Raw genomic sequence first — 25,686 nt, forward strand, 5'->3', positions numbered from 1 at the left:
CTTGTTTAGTATCTCCCACACCTCCTGTGGCTACACACATAGGCTGACTTTCTGATCTTTGAGGTGCCCTATTCTCTCCCTAGTTACCCTTTTGTCCTTAATGTATTGACAAAAACCCTATTTGCCAAAGCTATCTCATGTCTCCTTTTTGCTCTCCTGATTTCCCTCTTAAGTATACTCCTACTGCCTTTATAGTTTGAGGATCCACTCAATCTCTCCTGTCCATACCTGACATATGCTTCCTTCTATTTCTTAATCAAATCCTCAATTTCTCTAGTCATCCAGAAATCTCTATACCTACCAGCCTTTCCTTTCACACTAACAGGAATATACTATCTCTGGATTCTCATTATTTCATTTTTGAAGGCTTCCCACTTTCCAGCCGTCCTTTTATGCACGAACATCAGCCCCCAATCAACTTTTTAAAGTTCTTGCCTAATACCGTCAAAATTAGCCTTCCTCCAAATTAGAGCTTCAACTTTTACATCTGGTTTATCCTTTTCCATCACTATGTTAAAACTGGCTCCAAACTGCTCCCCCACTGACACCTCAGTCAGCTGCCCTGCCTTATTTCCCAAGAGTAGGTCAGGTTTTGCATCTTCTCCATTAGGTACATCCACACACTGAATCAGAAAATGTTCTTGTACACACTTAACAAATTCCTCTCCATCTAATGTTTTCCACACCGTTAGAAGCTGAAACACTCTCCTTACTCACACCTCAATCTTTCCAGTAATGTGCATTGTAAACACAACCCTTGTATGAAAAGATAACAATAGTATATGAATTACACAGGTACCAAGTGTGCAGATACAAGCTGCAAAAGTGTGCAATTTGGGTTTTCCTGTGTCCAGAGGAAGAAACAGCTCCAATGAAGAAAAAAGGGTGAAGTTAACTGGGACAGAAAAAAAATATATTAATGTCCTGATACTAAATTGTTAGCAGCTGCTACTGTGCTCATATGGCATACACAATCTCAACTGGGCAGTCAGAAGGGAGTGGTAAAAGTACATGATCTAAAATTTGAGTACCATGTCCCCCCTTGCCCTGCACAAGTCTTTTTTTGTTGTGACGCACAATCATTTTTGCATTTTGTAATCCCTGCACTGCAGTGGAAGATCGATTACTGACATGATCAGATTCCCTTCAGTGTGGAAACAGGCCCTTTGGCCCAACAAGTCCACACCGACCCTCTGAAGAGTGACCCACCCAGTCCAATTTCCCTCTGACTAATGCACCTAACACTATGGGCAATTTAGCATGGCAAATTCAATTGACCTGCACTTCTTTGGACTGTGGGAGGAAACCAGAGCACGTGGAGGAAACTCACGCAGACACAGGGATAATGTGCATACTCCACACAGACAGTCGTCCAAGGCTGGAATCGAACCTGGGACCCTGGTGCTGAGAGGCAGCAGTGCTAACCACTAAGCCACCATGCTGAATAAAAATATTTGCAGCATACATCTAAAATTACTGCTAGCTATTGACCAAACAATTATCTTGAGTTCCACTTACAAACACAATAAACCAGCAACATCACAGAGATTTTTGTAAAGCTCTAAAAAGTTATTGATTGAACAAGTTTTCAGTGAAATAGGGATGTGTTGCAGAATTGAAGCCTGAGGTAAGACCAGTGATAAACACTCAAGGTATATCCTCAATTAGATAACCAAAGAAGGATTTTAGGTTCAACGGTGTTGGGGGAAGACTTGTGAATTAACTCGAACAAGGCAGAATAGAAGCATTGCAGGGGCACAAGAGAACCAACAGAGGAACGAATGGAAAGTTACCTCATTGAAGGAAGGGAGAAGCGAAGAAAGAGTCAATCATAGTAGGAGAAAAGCAAGAGATCTATCCTCAAGGAGTTGAATATACAACTCAGAAAGTGAAAATGAAGTCAGGAGGACAAATTTCTTAATTGAGGTAATGGAGGGCACAGAAGTAAGTGCCTCATTAGAAGGTGGCAAGTTTTGCAGCTAGCAGAGTGATGAAACATGGAAACAGATTTTATGCTTTGGCCATAATTGGTAATTCAGTAAAAAAAATTGTGCTCAAAATTGCATCCATTTTGTAAAGTCTCATTTTGTGATTCTTACATTACTGAAATTATCTTTCAAAGTATAATGTGACATTTGTTAGCAATTGTTGGGTGAAGCAATCAATTTCTTCATCAAAGCAAAAAAAATTAGAATGAACATCTAAATCAACTAAACTATCAATGTCATGGTTGCCAAAAAGAACCAGCTATATTTCAGAGCTTCCTCAAAACCGTGCAAATGAGTGCTATTGCAGCAAAATCCAAGCCATGATTACTGTGAGACCTGCCCAGTTTTGTGGGTGGGGCCTGCTTCTACTGCAACTTGTTTTAACCTAGCGCAAAAGATCACGGGTTCACAAGTTGCGCCGGAGATAGTAACATTTTAAGCACAAACTACTTATGCATGTGTACGCCAAATTCAAGCAAACTGCCGTGAAAAATAGTGTCAGCAACTGGAAAGTTCACACTGGCTTTCATGATTTTAACATTGGAAATCTCAGTGATGTAGCAATGAGAAGAGCATGTAGCAATGGAAACATTGGTCACAACTGAGCAAAACAAAATCTAATAAAGTCTCTCTTAATCCCGCCACTGATTTGATCTGTGCATTGTGTGTATGAAAACAAAGAGGCAGTGGAGATCTGAAGAGGGCTGGTGGAGAAATAAAGCTGAGTAATACCAGCAATCAAGAAGCTGATATTGAATATACTGATTATTAAGCAATACAGTATCAATTAACTCATCTGAATGTGAAGTGAAAATTGACATAGTCCCATCGGCCGTTCCCTCAGTAGAGAGAAATAGTTAGTAGCAAGTTTAATCCGAGGCTCACCATGCCTCAGATGAAGGACGAGGTGGTTTGGGAATTGAACCCGTGCTGTTGGCATCACTGCAACATTAACCAGCCGTCGAGCCAACTGAGCTATTGTTCTAATCAGTGTCCCTTGACATCTTATGGGAGAATAAATGTCCACTACGATTTCCTGTTCAGGCTAGTTACACAATAAAGCAACCTGCTTTTAGATAGTGAATTTAACATAGAGAAATGTCACAATGCAGTTTATGCCTGCATAACTAGACAAAAAAAAAGTCAATGAAGAATATTTTAGGATAGAAAGGGAGATTTTAAGATAGATCTTACAATAATGGGGATGGTGGAAACTGAGGAAGGAAATTCCAGACACCAAGACTTAAGCAAATAAAGGTACAAATGAAAAATAGGCTCCTGGATTCCAGTGAAGGAGAATAAATGAAAACAAGTAAAAAACAAAATATTTGAGTGCTGGAAATCTGAAATAAAAACAGAAAACCCAGGAAAAACTCTGCAGAACCAACTGTGAAGAGGGAACAGTTAATGTTTTGAGCCAAAAACTCTTGAGTTCTTTAAAACATTAGCCCTTTCCTTTTTCCACAAATGCTACTGGAACTAACTGCTGGAGCTAATTGCATATGAAATTGCATTTCCTCAGTGTAGGAAATTTGCATAGAAATCTGATATCTCAATGCTCAAATATTTAAGTGACTGTATAAAAAATATAGATGACAAGATCATTGAAAACAAAATGACTTGTACAAAACAGAACAAACAGGAGATATCTTAGGTTCAGAAGTATTGTGCTAGTAAAAAATGTAAGCACAACAGAACAACAAAATGGCACTTGATAAGGCATGGCACCATCAATAGATCTGAGAATTTACTGGGACCGGCCGAGAAGGGAAAACTATCTGAATAATCTAGAATTAATCTGAGTTGTTAACTTGACCACGGAGTGGATAAAGATCAATCATACCATGAAAATGAGGATGCAGAATAATTTTACCTGAAGTGTTGATAGATAAAGTATGAAAGAGACAACATCCAATACAACTAAATACTTTTTGTTTAAAAAAATCTTTCATGAACAAAGAACATAGCTCATAAAGATGGAAACCGTTTTTTTTTGGCTGACCCCTTCAACTGTCAAGTACCCGAAATGAAGTCAGACATAAGAGGGTAAATTTCATGAGATGCAATTGCTAAATACCACATGTGGGATTCAGCACAACTCTGTCAAGCATGAGATCTCATTGAAAGTAAATCTGAAAAGACTATTGATTCAGTTGGCCAACTATGCAGTTATTGATGGAGAGGAAGGATCCAGAATGGTGGGAATTTATGGCTTTTGCTTCCGCATCTGGAATGATAATGATAAAAAATAACGTAGATTTCATCTGATAAATAGAGCGATGATTGACCACCTTGAACAAGAATAGAAAGAATTTGTTGACCTCTCAGTCACAGAATTAGCATTCCGTAATAACGTTTACACTCAGTGAAACTTTCACTTAATACTAAAGTGTCAGACCTTTATGATACAATAGCAACTGAATTTATGTGGTTAAATTGGTGAATCACTAATCTGTCGAGAAGAAACAATTCGCAAAGTGTATGAACTTGTCTATTTTAGGGTAAAATTTTCTGATTTAAATGCCGTGCTGCATAGTACTGGACCATTAATACATGGTAGCAAAGCCATGGGACAAGAAAACATGGTTATTTCTTGGTTATGCTCTTGGGATTCATCAAGTGGAGGGTAGAAAGTGTTCCTACATTAAAAAAAAATTAGAAGACTCATTATGGATCACAATTGTTCATCTTCCATCAGACATTTCAGTGCAAAGTCAGAAATTATCTGTCAGTAGCTCACCTACTCATTTACGTGACTAGAGATTACTGTAAGCCAATAGCAAAGGTACAGACAGACCTCATTTAAAGTTGAAGTTGCATTCCAAAAAATATAACTTTAAGTGAAAAGACTTTAAATGAAGCATGACTCCCATAAGAATTAATGGTAAAATGAGTTACGTTCCATAGGGCCTTCCTTAGCAGAAAATAAATTCTAACTATACACACCAAGTTGAAATATAATACTTTAAATGATTAAATTCTGATATCAATAAATTAAATAATGTAAAATAAAGCAAATCTAAAAATACCAGCATAAAACAAATGCAACATTTTACTTAATAATATCTCCGAAAGCGCACCCTCTGGTGATGGAGCTAGGTGAGATGCTACCTAGGGTCTGCACAAACTGGGCTTTGGGTCACTTTCTGGGTGCCTTGCCTGTTCCTGGCAGCTTTTTGGTAGTCTTTTTTTGGATAGCGCAGTATCCCTTCTTGTCTGTTGTCACCATCTCCCATGTCCACTCAAGCCACTGCCCAACGGAACTGCTCCACATGACTGGCTGCAGCATGGGGCGCAGCTACTCTCTGGTCTGCTCTGCCAGCTGTGGGAGTAGGGGTAGCTATGGAGCTCTAAAAATAACTGGTACTACGCTGACTGGGATGAGAAGCTCAGTCATGCCCAGGTGGGCCTTGGGGCACTGGCAGCCTGTCAGGATGGGGGCGGTGGTCCACCTGACAGGCAACAGCTGCATCATATCCGAGGGTGAGTGGCAGCTCCAGTGCATGGTCTGGGACCTAGTGGGTGAGGAGATGAGGGTCACTGGTGAAACCACCATTCTGAAGACTGGGAATGGCCACAAGTCTGAGAGAAGGGATGTCATGACAACATGACAACAACTCCATCAGGTGACACACTGCTGTGAAAAGTGTCAAGACAAATTTCACGAGACTCAATGAGATTTCAAGTCCAAATATCTTACTAACATTAGTGTGAAACAAAACTAAGTGGGTAACTTTACACAAGGATTCCCTGAAAATAATCTTTTTCATTTGCTTTCAAATGTAGAATATGCAAACATGACAAAAATTACACTTTACATTTCTCCATTTGAACAAAAACGTTTTCAAGACACCTTCACTGAAAGCTACTCCTCCCTTTACAATTTCTGCTTTATTCAGCTTGCCAATTCTAGACTGGTTATAATGAAAGGGCAGTAGATCCCCCAAAGGTCAGGTAACAAACCTCTCTTGATGTGTTAAGCAGTGTTATTGAATAACTAGTGGAAAAAAAATTACAAAAAGCCTTTTTTTAGCTTGTGGGTTCTCCTTCAGAAGTTTTAGCAATGCCTGGCTCTTAAACAATTTGCATATTCCAAACACTGCATCAACATTGCTTCAGTACAATTTTATTCTTCTTTCATCTTACAAATTTTCTAAGAAGGTACTCTTTGGTCTTTCCAAAACTTGCTGGTAGCCCAGTGCATAGCATTGCTGATGACAGCCAACTGCAGACTAACACATTTTAAAATGCTAAATAAAAACTGAGAGAATTGCAGATGCTGTGAATCAGAAACAAAAACAGAAGTTGCTGGAAAAGCTCAGCAGGTCTGGCAGCATCTGTGCAGAGAAATCAAAGTTAACATTTTGGGTCTGGTGACCCTTCCTCAGAACTCGGTGGGCTTGAGGGGTCAAATGGCTTACCCCTACTCCTATTTCAGATCTTCATACATATTGCATTTATGCTGTGTCAGTTTGAACTGTCATGTAATGTACCTTTACAAATCTTATGAATAAAATATGTCATAATGAAAAAATAAAAGCTAATTGACTGTGGAAGAGTTTAGAATGAAACCTAACCATGTATTCACATGCCCAAAAGTATACGTCTTCAGCAATGGTCACTGGATAATTACCAGGAACCATTTTGTTTCTATCTACTGCCACTTCAAAGACAAAATTATTGTCTATATGGCAGCAAGTGACCAAGAACAAGACAGTAAAAGGTACAAGAAATGGTACTACGATCTGGCCAGATACTGTGCCACCATTTTCATACCACAATTTTCATTTCCCAGCCACTTTGCTGGAGGGTGTGCCAAAGTGGAGACCCGGTATCATATTGGAAGGAGGGCAAGAACACAGAAGAAGGCACAGGGCTAGTGCTAACCAACATTATGTATGGCACTTAGAGAGGTCATAGTGGAGATCGAAGATTGAATATCTTTTGCAAAGCACTGTGCAATTAGGATGAAGTGTTCCAGCAGACAGGAGAGATCTGTGAAATAACGAAAAACTGGCAAGAAATAAGAACATGTTAATCTTTTCTTCCTTCATAAAGTGCTTTGGGATGTTGTCCACATTAAGAGTATTATTATTGCACTATTGTATTTCAGCAAGAGACTTGCATGTAATGGCTGCTGTTTAACTCTTTCAGAACTCTTTCTAAGTCCCAGCTGATAGAAAATTAAAGTGAAAGATGATGGGACTGTGTACAGAAAGACATAAATGGAAAACTAGAAAGACAGAAACTCAATATCTGCCAATTGGAAGAACACAATACTGTGGAGTCTATTACTCAAATAAATGCCAGATGTTGTCTCCACTTTGACAAAGCCTTCGAAAAGTTAACCATCTTTTGTCAAGCATTTTTTTTGCAGATTCAGGCAGACCAGTCATGGAGTTTACACATTTTCTGTTTTTCCGTTCTGTAGTAATTGTGACAGAAGGGACATGGGAGCAGTTGGTACACTTACACTAATGGTTACTGTGTATAATAATGGTTACGAAAGAATACCGAGTGGAGAGAAATTAGAGGGAGACTAGCCCTCACATGAAAAGTACAGCTAATGCTTCAAAAATGCTCACTGGCAAAATCCAGGCACAATACTTTGTAGTGGATGCCATCTCTTTACCTTGCTTGAATATGCAATGAACACATTCAGGGGCTTTTGTTTATTCCATTGGGTTTTAAAAGAGTGGTCAATGGTACAGAGTACAGGTCAAAAGGGTATTAAGTCACTTTTGATCAAGTGCTGCAGGCTAAAAGAGAAAAAGAGCCTGAGATGAGAATTACTAGCGCTCCAAACAGAGACATAATGCTGGGGTGAAAGTGAGCAGAAATCAAATCTGCTCTTGAATGGAACTGAAGTGCTCTTGATCTGAAATAGAGATGATTGCATGAAAAACTAGGACACTGCGCTCACATACAATTATTGAGTTTTAGTACATGGCTAAGCTGTAAGCGTTTCAAGACAACAATACAGTTTGGATAATGTACACAAAAAAAATCCTCCGAGGGTAAAGGAGCAAGATTCTTCTCAGCATTTTCACTGGAACATTGTGGCTATCAGAAGCCTCTTAATTATCATATTCAAAGCATGGCCATCATGTTAAATATCAGTCGACAATATTGAATTAAACAGTATATTCAAACTTCAGCTTGCTATACAATGGTGTTTGCATCCTTCATTTTCTACATATGGATGGTTGGAACTATGCCCCTGAAGCCCAAGTTAATTTGCCCAATCACATTCTGTGTTTCTGCTCACCAGAAGGGACCTTGCGGGGTTTTCCAAGTTGCCCTGATTTGCATACCGCTTTTGCATTCCCTTTGTGGTTTGTGTGATGTGCTGCAAGCTTGGACTGGAACAGAAATGTGCAGATGTCATTTGAAGCAGCAGCTGCAGTTCCTGATTACTGAAAATTGATTCCTGTTGCTTCTTCTCCTGAGTTATATGAGGTGTGAGGTGAGTGAAGAATCTGCCAATTCCCGCAGTGGAAGGAGGTTGGCTCAATTTTCTGAGAAGGGCTGGTAAGTAGGATAAAGCGGCAGACGGCAAGAAAAACCCCTATTTCTGGCTCTCCGACATCAATGGGGTGCTGTCTTTGCTGAATCAGGACTTCACTGTAGACGCTCTGCAAAAATGTTCTAGCCATCTTCAGCTGCTTTATCATTGACATGTGCTACATCCAAAGTACCATTTGCTGACAATTTCACATTGTTCAGCTCCAGTCACAATATCCACTGATAATGAAGCAGTTCCTGCCAACGTACTGCAAGACCTGGACAACATCCAGATGTCAGAAAGAAAGTGATAGTAACATTCACCCCATGTAAACTCTAGATAACAAACAAGAGAAAGCCCAGCCAATTCCCTTTGACCTGCAGCGTCTTCAGCAAGTCCCATGCGAGCAACAGGCTAAGTCACCCAAAATGTAACAAGATCAGCCACTTCAACATCATAGCTGCAAGCCTAGGCCAGAAACTGGGCACTTCTACGGAAAGTGGATGATTCTGTGCAGAGGTGACTCCATACTGGGCTGAGAGTAATGTGCTCAATAATTGGTACTTCTATGTTCTTTTTCCTCCATCTTTTCTGATACAAAACATCCATGGTACCTTGAAATAAGACAGTGGTGTTAAGGATCAAGACTGCATAGACCTGTCTTTATCATGCAGGTTTAAGATGGTAAGTGAGGAACTCTGAAATACTGGTCCAGCAGATAATCATGTTTTATGACTTTCTGATGAAATATCTGCAAATAAAGGGCTCCTCTGACATGCTCAGAAGAGCTTGACATGTTATAACAACATGGTCCCTAGATGGTGCTAATTCCTCCTTTGTACCAGGTTCATCACCTGGCTGAAAATATCTTCGTTCTCCATCTCCCTGATGGCTCAGGAAGTTCCTGTGGGATAGTCATTCTAGCCGAACCATGCTGTAATCTAGCTCAGACAAGCAATCAAACTTAACAGGGATGCAAAAATGAAACGACAATGAAATAAACCAGCTGAATTTGGGAGATGAAACAAATAATCCTGCTGAAATATTAGTGAGCTTAGAAAATGAAACAGGTGAAAAACAAATTCTCAAAAGTCACATTATAGATGCTGGCAGCAAACATTTGAACAGAATGCAGGAACTTTCAGCAGCCAGTAATATATCGCAATGGCATCACATAAATTAACTGAACATGTCAAAAACTCTGATGTAACAAAAGCATGCCCGATGTATGAAACAAAAGGGCTCGTGGGGATGTCACGACATGAAGCAGCACAAACTTCATGTAGTTTACTGTTGGAGAATGAGAGATGTCAAAGCTAACTTTAAACTGACTGCAATCACTTGTCTCCCCAATATATAAGTACCACTTAAACCCATAAAGCCTGAACACAGTCTGTTCTGATATAATATGATAGTTCCGTTCCCGTGCAATCCCGCACTATTAAAAAAAATTGTGTAATAGCAGCAACATTTAAACCAATGGGACTGGAGTCACATTATAACCAATACAAGTAAGAAAAGATCAAATTCAACAAATAGTGGTCTTAATTATTCAATCACATTATAGTCAATTCACATTGAAAAAACGTGCATTACAGCAGAACCAACTGTATAACTGTTTACGAAACTACGATTGAAATTAGAAGTTGATACAACAAACAAACAAGATTTGTTAATGATTGAAAACCACACACCAATGTTTGGTTTCTGATTTAAAGATATTATAAAAAAGTATTGAAAAGAAAATGGACAGTAAGGTTTCTCCAGAACTCCTGAGTCAGTGAGAACAGTAATTCATGGTATGCCCTACTTAGAATAAAAGATAGTGACAAGAAAATGACACATTAATGGAAATAACTTATCTTAGATTTAGTTAAATGGTAAAATTGTAGATGAGACTAATTAATTTAAAAGCTTTCCTTTGGAGAATTGTGTACACTTCCACATGATTTTTTTTTAAGAGAATTGAATGGCTTGACCAGCCAGAACATCAGGAATTTGGGCGGTGGAGGTGATGGTGGTAGTGTGGAAGGGGAGTTAGTCACTCAATAAAATCACCACAGATTCACAAATGTAAGGCATGGTGTTAGAATACTGGTGTAAGCATGTAAAAGTGATTTGTTTCAACTGAAATAAATAGCATGAGGAAATGCCTGGTGCAAATGCTCTGAAGAAAGGGCCTCAGATACATACACATACTTGAGAATATGGTTTTTGAGACATGGAGAGCAAGAAATCACATTTTCAATGATCATGGCACTAACATGTAATCCACCGAGAAACTAATTTTAAGACAATTAATGTGGTACTGGTGAGAGGGATCAAAAATTAAAATAAAAGCAATTTTGAGTTTGGATAATTGAAAGCTGAGGTTTGGGGAAGACTAAAAATTATATATGCCTGTGCATATATAATTACAGCATATGTTGCTGTAATTATATGTACCATAAACAATCACAGATGAGCCACAGTCCCTGGAGTATGATAGAATAGTTTCAATACGGAGCCAGGGACAAGCGAGAAAGAAATTCAACAACTTGATACAAGGAAAAAGAGAAACAAATCACATGGAGACCAAGAAGAGAATGATGCCAAAACAAACAGGTGTCCACTTGGAGATGGCAACATATTGGGTCTGAGACAATGAATCCTGGGTGTACTATTTGCCCTATTTCAAAGCATAATTTCCGTCTCCATCCCATGAAGACAATTATAATAAGCCATTTCTTGGTGCTCACATCCCATTCAAGCCATCTAAGAATCTTTTATATTTCAAAAAAGTCACATCCCACTCTTCTAAACTCAAATAAATGCAGGCCAAATCTACTCAACTTCTCCACATCAGAAAATGCCTCCATACCAAAGAGTATCCTCAAACATTCTCTGGATTGCCTTCCATACCAGTATATCTTCCTTTAGATAAGGACCAAAACTGTTCACAGTATTCTAGGTGTGGTCTAATTAGTGTCTTATATACTTTTAGCAAAACTTCTGTAGTTTTTATATGGGACTCCTTTTGAAATGAAGGCCAACATTCCATTTTCTCTTCCCTGAAATTTCCAGCTGAATTTATGCAACAACTTTTTGTGATTCATGCACAAGAATGCCCAAATCCCTCTCTATCAAGTTTTGCTCTATTCCTCCTGTTAAAGTGCACAACCTTACATTTTTCCCACAATATATTCCATCTTCCAATTTTTGTCCACTTATTTTACCTGTTTATATCATCCTTTAGATTCTGTATTATCTTCACTACTTGTCCTCCCAAGTATTTTAGTGTCATCCACAAACTTGGCGATAGTACATTCACTTTCCTTATCCAAGTCATCCAAATATATTGCAAATAGAGTCATAGAGATGTACAGCATGGAAACAGATCTTGTGGTTCATGCCTACCAGATATCCTAAATAAATCTAGTCCCATTTGCCAGCATTTGTCCCATATCCCTCTAAACCCTTCTTACCTACCAACCAGATGCCTTTTAAATGTTGTAATTGTATCAGTCTCCATCATTTCTTCTTAATCAGGTCTTAGCACTGATCACTCTAACACTCCACTAGTTACAGGTTACCATCCTGAAAATGTCAATCGTACCCCAATGTTTTCTTCCTACTAGTTTGCAATCCTCAATCCATGTTAATGGGCGACATCCAATATCACGTGCTCGTCTTATAAGCAGGCTTATGTGTGGTTCATTATGCAATGTCTTTTGGAAATCCAAATTTATTAAATCCAATGGTTTCCCCTTTGTTTGTCCTATTTGTTATCTCTTCAAACAATTTCAATAAACTTGTCAGGCATGCTGACTTTTCTTGATTTATTATGTATTGTAAAATGCTCTGCTATTACATCATGTCTAATGGACTCTAACATCTTACCAATAATGGCTGTCAACCTAGCTGACCTATAATTATCATTTTTTTCTTTTTCCCTCCTTTTTGAAAAAGGGCGTTACATTGGCAGTTTGCCAATACTCTGGGACTTTTCCAGAATCTAAAGATTCTTGCAATATTATTACTAGTACATCCATTATCTCTGTAGCTACTTCCTTTAATATTCTGGGATGTAATCCATCAGGCCTCGGAGACCATTTTTAAAACGCCATCATTATCTCCTGATTTACTGTCAGATCAACAGAATAGCTACAGTTAGGGGACCTATAGTCTACACCCATCAGTGTTGTCTAGACTGAGCACAGGCTTTCGGACCTTGTGTGTCAGCTGGAGGCACTACAGTGCAAGGCTGAGAGCTACACGGAGAGCATATTGTTGGACACAGTCACTCCACAGATTAAAAGAGGAGATGTAGTCAGAGAAGGAATAGATGACCAGAAGAAGGGAAGCTGAGAGATGGTCAGGAAAGCCCTAGAATGCATCTCACTCAACAGTACTTTTTCTGAGTTGGAAAACGCTGAGAATGAAGTTCCCATGGGGAGTGCAGCCAGAGCTCAGAAAAGGGAAGGAGAAAGAAAGGAAAAGCAGTGGTGGTAGGAGACTCGACAGTGAGGGGTGTAGGCAGACATTTCTGCAGCCACCGATGTGACTCTAGGATGGAGTGTTGCCTCCTTGGGCCAGGGCCAAGCATATCACTGAACAGCAATAGGGAAGTCTGAAGGGGGAGTATGAACTGTCGGATAATGTGGCTCATATTACGACAGACAACAGAGGTAGAAGGACGGATAAGGACCTGCAATAAGAATTTAGGGAACTAGGTAGCAGATTGAAAAGCAGAACTTCAAAGACTGTAATCTCTGGATTACTCCCAGTGTGTGAGAACAAGAATAGGCAGATAGATTAGAAACATGTGTGACTAAGCAATTGGAGTAGGAGGCAAGGTTTTGGAATGCCAAGTCCATTTCTGGGGAATGTGAGGCCTATGAAACAGAACAGGACCAACATCCTTGCGGAGGTGGTCTTCTAGTGCTGTTAGTGGGGGGTCAAATTAATTAGGCTGGAGAGTTGGGTTATGGAATGGAGATACAATAGGATGATGAACAGGTACGTACAGGAGAAAAACCAAGTCAATCTGGGAGGCAGAAAGCACATATCGTCAAGTTAAAACACTGGGCAGCATTAAAAGGCTGAATGGCCTTTATCTAAACTACAGTTTATTAATAAACTTCAAAAAAACTGCCTGAAAATTCCTTACAAATGGTTGGTTGCCTGTAATAGGTAACTTTAGTAACAAACCTCCAAAATCTAACAGCTTACACTGCAAACCGGGTGAAAAATCTCTATCCTGATACATATCTGGCATCATGTCTGTACAGGACAGGCATCATAGTGACTTCAGGGGAGATGGTTATAAAAGACATTAGAGCTAGCTCCAATCGAAATTCTTGATTAGATTTAGCTAAGTGCTTTGTCCAAAAATGTGTTCAATCATTTACCAAAAAATATCAGTATTAGTTTGATGGAAAATAAAATGTGGGATGACAGTTAATGAATGTTCAGTGTGATGAGAATTACAGATGAAATTCCCTAAGTATCTTTATTAATCAAGATGTTTGCATGAACTGTTTTCACTTACTTTGTGACACTCTGACAAGCTCAGTGACACTGAACACACCCGATGTGACAAAGCTGTCTTGGAAGCCCAAATGTCCTGTAAAACATGAAAAATAAAGAAAATTAAGCTTCTCTACAATAAGAATTTGTAGAGGGAATTTTGGTATTGCAAAATAATGTTATGTGGAAATCCTCCAGTTAAATCAAAACGCCTGAAATTTCATTTTAGATGCTCCACGTCTCAGTTATCCAAGGTAAACAAACCAATTGCAGATCTACACTGAAAGGGAGAAGGTAGTCAATACTTGAACCTTATAAGTGAGCTGTTTCATAAAAAAATTATGAGACTTTACATAAAACCACAGACACTGTACAATTTAGTTAGAGCTGTAATTCCAACCAGAGATTCTTTTTTTCAAAGAAATGTAGAAACAAAAAAAGTTTTCTTTGTTATTCCAACTTGCTCTTCAAGAAAACTTAAAAATCACTTGATTGTTGCCTCATATGCTATGGAGAGAGTTCCCTGTGCAACCAAAATAAATCCAAATCTAGAAGCCCAAGTCCCAAATATGCTACATTTAAACAATTCATGGAAGGATCTGCACATATTAAGCTGTAGCTGCCTTCAGTCTGTTCAATGTTTTGTAAGGCATTTATGGAATATATGAAAGAAAAACAGCAATTGTTGGAGAAAACCAGCAGGTCTGGCAGCATCTTCATTAGGACTGGGAGCTCTGGGCAGCTCTAAAGAAGTCACCGCACTGGAAACATTAACTTTGTTTTCTCCCCTCAGATGCTACCAGACTGCTGAGTTTCTCAATTTCTGTTTTCTTTGGTTTCAGATCACCAACATCTGCAGTTCTTTCTTTTATTGGAATACATGATTTGTGCACATTAGGTCTGGTAAAAGAAGATCCAAACCTTGGCATGGTTGGACTCTTTTGGAAAGTAAGGTATCCCTGTGGAGTAGTCCCAGGTCATCTTTTGGAGAGTGAGGTGCTTACAGTGAGAGGACAGGTAGTCTTTAGGATTATTAAATATATACATGGCCGCATATGAAAAGAGAATAAACTCACTGGAATAGTCAAGGATTATACCTAAGCATTTAAATCACCTGTCCTTTAAAAACATGAAAAACTGTCTGCACAGCTTTTAAAAAAAAAATCAGAGTTTGGTCTTTCATAATGTCTACTGACATAAGTCTGAGGGATATCATCAGATGATTAATGCTGCATAATTGATTTTACAACCCATCCCTGTCATATCGAGGAACATGCCAGCTCCAGTTTAAGTATTAGTTCCAAATGATTATAAATTCTTTTAAGAAAATTGTTGAGCGGTGGATCGGTCCATTCCTCGTGGCAATAATGGCCGTGGTTTGAGCAACTGTTCCAGCATCGACAAAGTGGGGTCCATTATTTTCCTCTGATATTTTAGCAGTGTCTACAACGGCAGCAAGGTGAATGAATGATCTTGAGTGACTTTCAGTCCTTGGGAGATAATTTGGATGGTCAATTGGTTCTCAAGAATTAGGGTAGTCTCCTAACAATGGAAGCGACTGGAATATTGGTGGCGATGAGGCAGGTTTGGCAGAGGTGACATTCTAGGTCTGGTCAGTGGTGGCAAGGGCTGCTTTCTCCACAGTGCTGGGGTGTCAGGGACAGCTTTGATGGCTGCAGAGTGTGGTGGAGTCCTGTAGCCACTTAGGAAATCAAGAAGCCATATGTGGAACAAAAAATGAAAATTTTCCTAACACCATGATGTATTACTTTTTATAATTTTTGTAATTAGAATTATGGTGACTTATTCACATTTTACTTAATTTTCATAAATACATATAACAATAAATTACTATTACGATAACTTCTTACTCTTTTAAATTCGAGCAGCCCATCTAACCTTTCCTAGGTACTGGTCTGTAAATCTTATCTGAACTGCTTCCTATGCATTCACATCCTTCCTTAAAGAAAAAGGTGGATATTGTAGATTAAACATCAGGGATTAAAAATTAGTTAGTCAGAGGCTTAATGAGTTTATGCTTTTCTGGTCAGAGTTTTATCCATCTCACGTATCCACCAACTGCAACCCCACGGATTCCTTACTCCCCATATTTACACACTCAATCAAATGCTCCCCCTCACATTGTGGAACCTTTCCAGTCCAGAGCAGATGTGATTTTGCGATTATTCAGACACAAAGCCTTTCAGTTTGTCATACCAGTTGGACGGAGGAATCAGGGGAAAAAAGTTACTAATTTAAGTTGCTGGTCAGTCATGAACAAAGAGCATGGAAAGGAGACTCTCTCCTGAAAAGGTTGTGTTCTGGCTGCTCAAGGAGTTAGGACTCTGGAGATGTCAAGGAACACAGGAGTTGTTGGGTTAAGGCTCAGAAAAAGTCCTGTGAGGTCTCAGAAGAATCTATTAACAATTCACTGCAACTGAGTGTGAGGGTGAAGGTAAAGGAAGTTGCAAAATTCACAGCATCTCCTTTGATTGCATTTCTTCTTTGATGAGGGCATCACTGGCTCAGTGGTTAGCACTGCTGTCTCATACACCAGAGACCCGGGTTCGACTGCAGCATTGGGTGACTGTCTGTGTGCAGTTTGCAAATTCTCCTAGTGTCTGCGTGGGTTTCCTCTGGGTGCTGCAGTTTACTCCCACAGTCCATAGATTGGCAGGTTAACTGCGATAGCCATGAGAAATGCAGGTTACATGGATAGGGTGGAGTCTGGGCGGGATGCTCTAAGGAAGGTTGGGTAGACTCAATTGTTCTGTTCTAATTCTAGCCTTATCTATTGATTTACTCAGATTTGTACCCTTTACTCTTTCCTGTTATGGTCTGTGCATCATTTCTCAAACAAATATTTTTCTCTCTTGCCAGCTTGCTACTCTTTCACTTACAACATCCTCCCAAATTGGATCCCTTCTCCCCACTATTTAGTTTAAATTCCTCTCCATTTCCCTTGTTGTGTGGCTCACTAAAACACCATCCCCAGCACAATTCAGGTATAGACTATCCCAATAGTACAGTGCCCACTTTCTCCTACTTGTGGCAATACTCCACAAACTGGGACTCACACCAGCCATGCATTCACCTCTCTAATCTTATTTGCCCTACGCCAATTACGAACTCAGGTATTAATCCAGAAATTACTTCTAGGGTTATGATTATTTGGTGCCTAGTGCCTCATATGGATTATGCAGACCGCTTTATTTTCTGTTTATGCAGGGGTACTGAAATTGACCATGATGACTAGTTTCTCCTCCTATCATCATAGAGCCTTTCCTGCCCGGAACAGATATACAAAACCCTGGAACAGGTAGATAAGATCGAAAAGTGTGGCACTGGAAAAGCACAGCAGGTCAGGCAGCATTCAAGGAGCAGGAGAGTCAACACTTCAGGCATAAGCTCCACACATTCCTGATGAAGGGCTTTTGCTTGAAACATTGACCCTCCTGCTGCCAGTGCTTTTCCAGCATCACACTTTGCAACTCTGATCTCCAGCATCTGCAGTCCTCCTTTCGCCTACCAGTTCAGTAATACAACCATCTAGCTTCTTGCTTTTTGCTGCAAAAAGCAGTGTCAATCACCCTTATTATCTGCTCCTATGACTATGGCATCGCTGTTTGCTCGCCCCACTTGAATATGTTTCAGTATCACGGTGCTACGGTCAGTTAACTCATTTGACCATCAACCCTCACACTCAACTGAACAAGCTAAAAGAACCTCCAACCGGTTTGTCTGTTGCAGAGTTTCAGGCTGCTACAGCCTTGCCCTCTGGGATCCTTACCTGTATCACTCGCAATTACACTCTCTATTCCCTGACCAATGATCATTTCAGAAGATCCTATCCTCAGAAGTATGACTGCGCCATAGAATAATGTGCCCAGGTAATATTCCCTGCCTAATGTGCTACCGTGTCTGTAGTTCAGATTCCAGCTCATAGTCTTTGAACTGAAGCTGCCCAAGCTGTAAATACTGACTATAGATGTATGCGCCCTGAATCACACAAATGCAGGAGTTTCACACTCTGCAATCGCAGTACATCATCAATCCTGCCATCTTCATTATGTCTCAATTCAGAAATTAATTACATGATTAATTATTAAACAAATGAATGTCCCTTCTCACTATCACTTACCATACCAACTTCAACTTTAAAGCCTTAAACTTTATCACTTGAGAATAAGATAAATAATGAAATCACACGTCCCTTACTTCGCATTTGCTAGAGTTTCTTTAAAAAATTATAAAACTAGTTAGAAGGAGTCTATAAACGTTATATTTTACTCAAACTTTGACATTTTACATAGTACCCAACAGGAATTACCAACCAACCAACTGACACATGAATTTCATGTGATGCCACTGAATATTTTTGGATTTTTTTTTCCAACCTCCATATATTTATCATCCTCCCCATTCTTTTGCCCATAGCTCTGCCTCTGTCTGCTCTTCACCCAGCCAAACACCTTATGATCTTTCTGTAATGTCCCAGCTCATCATTCGCTTCCAAATGTCTGCCTAAGGGTCCTCCTTTCATTCACTCCTTTAGTTACTGCTTACTGCCTGTCTTAGGATTCTGTACTGGTCTCCTTCTCAAAGTGCTGCTGACTGCCTGTGTCAGGAACCACTGCTCATCCAGAGAAAGTGAGACCTGCAGATGTTGGAGATCAGAGTCGAGAGTGTGGTGCTGGAAAAACACAGCAGGTCAGGCAGCATCCGAGGAACAGGAGAATCAACGTTTCGGGCATAAGTCCTTCATCAGGAGCAGGAGAATCGATGTTTCGGGCATAAACCCTTCACCAGGAATCATGCCCAAAATGTTGATTCTCCTGCTCCTCAGATACTGCCTGACCTGCTGTGCTTTTCCAGCACCACTCTCTCAACAATTGCTCATCTACTCCTCCAGATGCTGCTGACTGCCTATCTTAGGATCCTCCACTCGTATGCTCCTCTCGGTGCTGCTGACTGCCTGTGTTGGGGTGCACTGTTCGGCTGTTTCTCGAACTCCTCTGCATAATTCAAGTTTTTCAAGTTCTTTACTTCTCCATTTACAAAAATGGCTATTAGAGCAAATCCAACATATTCCCAAGGAAGCAACACATTCATCTTCCCAAATGGGTATTTGTTTCACCAGAATGGGATTGGCTGTGAAGTGTTATTATTGCTACAGTATCCATCATTGCTACCAAAATCAGGAATATTCTTCAAGGCCAGGGATGAAGGTTTCTTGCTGGTGCACACCAATATTTATACCAGAGTATTATTTTCATCCAATGGTCATATAAAAATAAACACGGGTCACGAAAAGGATTCTCATGGGGGGGAATCCTCTGGTGATTCACAGGACCCAGTGTTAGATTATTGTCAGACGCCCTTTGCAGACAGACCAATGATTGAAATGAGCTGGCACAATAACTGGACCCACCGATTCTTGTGCCAAAATCCAGAAGTCTAATGTTTTCAATGCTTCTGTCTCTGAGAAATGTGGAGGTGTGGAAGAATTGAATAAACTGGATTCATGCCAGAAGAAACTTTCTTGAAGGAGAATTTTTGAGCCTGTTTTGTGGTTTGTCTGCGCGCAGTTAAAAAAAAATGAAATGGGAAAATAAAGCCAGTGGTCAGCCAAATGAACACTGTGAGAAACTAGGAGAGAGTATTTTAGTTTGAACACTTCAGTTACAAAGTAATCAGATTGTCATGACGAGGTTGATCTCTTGCCTTTTCTTGTAACTTTTCTTCCCACCTTAAGGGACCCAGAGGTAATATAAGGTACAATGCAGCTGACAGATATACGTGCTTTTGCGTTAAAGCTAGTAATCACTTAGAAAGACAGTTCTGCTTGTATAACAGATTAGGATTACATCCCGATGGAGAATAGTAGATGGCTGAGCTTCAGGATGACTCTGATTTTGTGCCATTTCTACTAAGGCTCTTTCTTCTCAAGTCACTGTTCATTTTAATTTTTTTTTTGACGATTCTAATCTAATTGGCATTCACAAACATGTTGTTTTTAACACATCTATTCTGCTGGTGTTTATGTACACTTCTAGAACTCTGTTCTTGAAGACTCCAGAAATTAACCTCCTGTCACCCTACACATTGCATGATTTTAATATGGCGAGAAGCATACAGCAGTCTCCCACCAAAGCTGCATTCCCTGTTGTTTAGTTTCTTCACAAACCACTTTGCCTGTGCCGTACATGTTGGTTCTTCATTGGACCTACTTCTATTTACTCTGAAAGTCATTGCTACGAACAAGAAACAATGACCTCCTTGACTCACCATCTAACCCTATCCACACTTCTGCTGATGAAACCACTTTATGTTCATCACCTTGCTCAGACTGCATGCCCTGTACTCACATCTTCCAGTTCTCTTATAACATAATGGCAGAATCAATATAGTTTAATCTCTTTCAAGGCTGTCAATGGTGCTAAGTAAATTTTGTCTATTTATTTTTTTTAAAGGCTCTTTTTAATTTTCTGCATAAATAGTTGTCATGTTTGATCTTTAATAGCTGAAATGTTAAGCTATAATAATATTAACCAATGACAGCAAAAATGATGCATAAAGGAATTTTGTGCAAATTGGTTAACAAATGAACTTGAAACAGTGGACAAAGAATTTCAACATTTTTATCTGTCCTGTTCATTGTGCGATCACAGTGGAGATTCAATCACATACGTGATTGAAATAAATAGGCTGTTTCAGCCAAGGGTTGGTTTCTGTGATTTAGCCTTTTGATACAAATCTGCTTTCAAAAGGAGAGAGAGCAGAGTTAATGTTTCAGGTCCAGTGACCCTTCTGCAGTCCTCAGTAACTGCCAGACCTGCTGAGTGTTTCAAGCAATTTCTGTTTTTGTTCCTGATTTCCAGCATTTGCAGTTCTTTGGATTTTTGATTTTAGTTGGTTATGGCCATTGAACAGACTGAGATGTAGTACAGTGATAATCCTCCAAAATGCAGTTCATTTTTATTTCCTCAGTCAAGCTTCTGCAAAAGAAATTTAAATTGCATACTAGATCATAGCAGAATTGAAAGAGAAGCACCTGGTAGATAAATGTGAGTTGAAAAGAAAGGGAAGAGACATTTACCAACGACACTATTTAACCACACGAATTAGCAAGGACTTGTTAGGAGTCCATGCAGAGTAAAACTAAATGGATTAGGTCCCAGAGTGAAATCCTCCTTATGCGACCATACTTTTTTGTTTGTGATTTAGTAATCATGATGTTCAGTCACTGAGGCTGCCAATGAAATTTAACAAAAAAGACACTTTCATTGCACAAAAAAGACAATTTTCTAAGGTCTTCGATCAATACAAAAAGAAATATTCATGACTTTTCCCAACAACATCCTCTACAGACACTCAATCCTGAGGAACTTTCACTTCTATCTTTACTCTTGATTTGTTACTCAACTGGAGGCTTTTTTCGTAGGTTGAGAGGTGACTTAATTGAGACATATAAGATAATCTGAGGGTTAGATACGTTGGACAGTGACAGCCTTTTTCCTTGGAATGGCGATGGCTAGCACGAGGGGAATTAGCTTGAAATTGAGGGGTGACAGATATAGGACAGATGTCAGAGGTAGTTTCTTTACTCAGAGTAGTAGGGGTGTGGAACGCACTGCCTGCAACAGTAGTAGACTCACCAACTTTAAGTGCATTTAAGTGGTTATTGGATAGGCACATGGATGAGAATAGAATAGGATAGGTTAAATGGGCTTCGGATTGATTTCAAAGGTCAGCGCAACATCAAGGGCCGAAGGACCTGTACTGCACTGTAATGTTCTATGTTCTAACTATTTGAAAAGTGAACTAAAGTAGCCAAATGTTTACCTTAAAGTCAATGGTGCAGTTACCCATGTATACTTTCAGAGCTACAGAGCAGTCTACATTTTATTCTCTTAGATTTCTACAGATCAATGATTTTGCCTTCCTCAACTTTGTTATCTTTTTTTCCCCAGTGACAGTACACCCTGGCTACTCATTGTCTGACCCTCCTTCCTATGAGGACAAATTGCATGCTCTTCATTGCTCTGTCTCTGTCACATCTATTTTGAAGATGTCATATTCCATACTACTATTTCCAATGGGGTAAATGAACAGGAAGCAGTAAATACAAGGTATTTGAATTTCCAAAAGACCACATATAAGGTTGCTTATGGAGCTGGATGTGATCTATTTCTACTAAGAGAAGATTGTCTCAGAGGAAAGAGAATGAGGAAAAATGGGTAAATTACAGGTTGGAAATTATAACCAATAGAGTGCCACATGGATTAGTACTAGTCCTTTGATTATTTATGACCATGCTAAATTGGTTGGACTTAGAACTGATATAGTAACTCAACACTTGGCATCCATGAGGTGCTGTCGACCATCAGCAGCAGAACCGAATTCCAAAACAATCTGCAACCTCATGATTTGACACAGGTCTCACTCTGACATTAGCATCAAACGAGGGGATTAATCCTGGTTTAATAAAAAGAGGAGATATGTCAGAAGCAGCACCAGGCATACATAGAAATTAGGTGCCAATCTGATGAAGCTAAGACACAGAATTACTTGCAAGGTTTGGGCCCTCACAATATTACTGCAGCCTTGTGCTCCAGAACTTGTTGCACCCTGAGCCAAATTATTCCAGTTCAGCTATAACACAGGTATCTACCCAAAAATGTGGAAAATTGCCCAGATTATGTCTGGTAGACATTTCTAACCCATCCAATTGTTGCCCCATTAGTCCACCTTCAATCAATGGTGAAGTGATGAAATGTGGCATCAGCAGTGCTATCAAGCAACACCTGCTTATTGCTAACTTGCTTGTTGACACTCATTTTAGGTTGCATCAGAGTCACTCAGCTCCTGACCTCATTGCTAAAATATGGACAAAAGAACAGAATTTCAGGGATCAGGTGAGGGGGACTGGCTTTGACATCAAGAGCTGCCAATATATGGGAAGACTATCACCTGCAAGTTCTACTCCAAGGCATTCACCATCCTGACATAGAAATTTATCACCATTCCTTCAGTGTCACTGAGTTAAAATCTTAGAACGCCCTCCCTAATGGCTTTGTGGGTCTAGGTAGACCAAATAGACCAAGAATGCGGTTCAAGAAGGCAGCACACCACCACATTCCCAAGGGTATCTAGGAATGTGCAATAAATACAAGGCCAGCAGCAACACTCACATCCAACGAATGAATTAAAAAAGGGGCTTTTGCTTCCAAAGTGTAAATATTATAATCACAACAAGTAAGTCAGATTGCTGGATTTGACAGAGCTCCCACTGGAGTTTTGAAATGGTTAGCTAAACCATAATAAAATACTAAATATGTTTAGGAGCACATTCTCCGAAACACTGGCAAGAAATTAGTCTTGCACCTCTGATTTTGAGCCTCTGAAGTCAACATTTCACACCCTTAGCTGAAACATACTTACAATATACCATGCACATATAACACTTCCTGAAGGAAACATTCGCAAAATTTAAATGATTCCAATTCAATTTGCAGTGATTACTTAAGATTGGACAGTTCATGTATATGAACTCAGCATAAGGATAAAACTACAAGTATGGATAATGTCTAACATCTTATGCATTCCACACTTGAAAATATACCATATTATTGTAATGCTCTTATATTCCATCTATTTGAATCCAAAATGAAAATGAAACAATGTTTTTTTCAGCTACAATGAAGGAAGTCATGGCAGCATCAAATAGATCTCACTATGGTCTGGCATTATGCCAGCTTGTTTTAACATAGGTTTGGTTACAAGAAAAATCTGACACTTTTCAAATGTGCTAAGTTAGAACCAGTTACAAATAATTTGTTGAATGTTTCTTACAAAAGGCTGGGTTTGTGCCAGACCATAGTCAGAATTCGTATGGCACTTTCTCTGACAAGCTGTGAACAATGTTGGGGAACACAAAATACACATAGCTCTGCCATTTACACCAAAAGCATTTTGAATGGTTTAAATATCTGCTTGATTTTCATATACAAACAGCAAATGCAAAACAAAGTTAATTTCTGCGATTATTTAATATTTTACTGTAAACTGGTTAAAAAAAACCTGGAGGTGGGTAGTGGTGCGCTGCAAGGATCAGTGTTGTTTGTAATTTATATAAATGGTATTGATGAAAATGTAGGCAGTCTAATTAGTAAGTCTGCATATGCCATGAAAATTGACAGAGTTGTGGAGGGAGGTTGTTAAAGCATATAGCATGATATCGATTATTTGGAAACTTGAATGGAGAAATGGCAGATGGGATTTAATTTGAACAAGTGTGAGGTGATGCATCTTGGGATGTCAAATGTAGAGGTAAAGTATACAGTTAAATGGCAGGACCTTTAGAAGTACTGATATACAGAGGGATCTTGGGATCCAAGTCCATAGCTCCCTGAACATGGCAACACAAGAAAATAAGGTATCAAAGAAGACATGCAGCATTCTTACCTTCATTGGTCATGAGATTGAGTATACAAGTTGGCAAGTCATGTTGCAACTGTATAAAATTTTAGCCAGGCCACATTTGGAGAATTGTAAACAATTCTAGTCGCCATAAGAATGTGGATGCTCTCAAGAGGGTGTAAAAGGTTTACCAGGATGTTGCCTGGACTGAACTGTATTGGCTATAAGGAGAGGTTGGACAAACGTAGTTTGTTTTTGCGAAAGCATCAGAGGCTGAGGGATAACCTGATAGGTGTGATTAAAATTATGACAGGCATGGATATAGTGGATAGTTTGAGTTTTTTTCCCTGTGGTTAAAATGTCAAATACAAAGGCATAGGTGCAATGTGAGATGGGGAACATTTAAAGAAGACATGCGAGGTAAGTTTTTGACACAGAGGGTGGTAGATACATGTTAGGGGAGGTGGTAGAAGCAGATATGATAGCAATATTTAAAAGGCATTTAGACAGATACATGAAAAGGGGGATATGGACCATGTGCAGAGAGATGGGAGAGATTAGTTTAGAAAGGCGTCATGGTCAACACAGACAAAGTGGGCCCAAGAGTCTATTCCGGTGTGCTGTTCGATGTAGGATGCCAATATAGTGGCAGACTGTCAGTTCTACTAAAAACTGGACATATTGTATGATTTTCACTAATAAATTAACATTAGTCCAGAGAAGTTTGCAGGAAAAAGAAGACACATGACAAACAGAAGTATTAAGAATGTCTCAGGAGCAGATTTGGAAAGTAATTCAAAGCCCTTTCAGAAGAACTGAATTCAGGTTATCTGCTCTTTAGAGTGAAGTTACAATGAGAGGCTTGATGACAGACCTTTTATGCAAAATCCTAGCCGGAAAGAAACCTGTGGACTGGGGAAATAGAGGAAGGTACAAGTGTTGTTTAAAGTCTATTTCAACTTAACTTTATTTACAATATCAGAAATGCAATTCCCAAATTAATGCTTTGAGGTAATTTGGGATTAAGTGATGGCTGAATATTAAGATTTAAATTATAAGCTTGCAATGCCACATAATTCTGCATATTTTCAAAGCAATTTGAAGATGACAAAGAATCAACCTTCCGGTGTGCAATATATGGGAGTGTACACTGTATACACCATATACAGTATATTGAAGGTGTTTACTGATAGAACACACACAGCCCAAGATTACTTTTATGCCTGCTAGTCAGGATATACCAAAGTCAACTCTGGTTCACAG

General features: G+C 39.3%; 1 protein-coding gene across 12 annotated transcripts in view; it reads right to left on the minus strand.

Moving 5' to 3' along the window:
• nfia (nuclear factor I/A) overlaps positions 1-25,686 on the minus strand; it is a 732,109-nt gene that overhangs the window by 177,437 nt on the left and 528,986 nt on the right. For all 12 annotated transcript variants that reach the window (XM_043699269.2, XM_043699272.2, XM_043699263.2 and 9 more), the window contains one exon: positions 14,024-14,098. In XM_043699269.2, the coding sequence (XP_043555204.1) occupies positions 14,024-14,098 (75 nt within the window). The remainder of the gene's footprint in view (positions 1-14,023; positions 14,099-25,686) is intronic.

This window comes from Chiloscyllium plagiosum, unplaced genomic scaffold (assembly GCF_037043375.1).
Source record: "Chiloscyllium plagiosum isolate Xiang-an unplaced genomic scaffold, Cpla_swu_hap1 HiC_scaffold_9, whole genome shotgun sequence".
NCBI lineage: Eukaryota > Metazoa > Chordata > Chondrichthyes > Orectolobiformes > Hemiscylliidae > Chiloscyllium > Chiloscyllium plagiosum.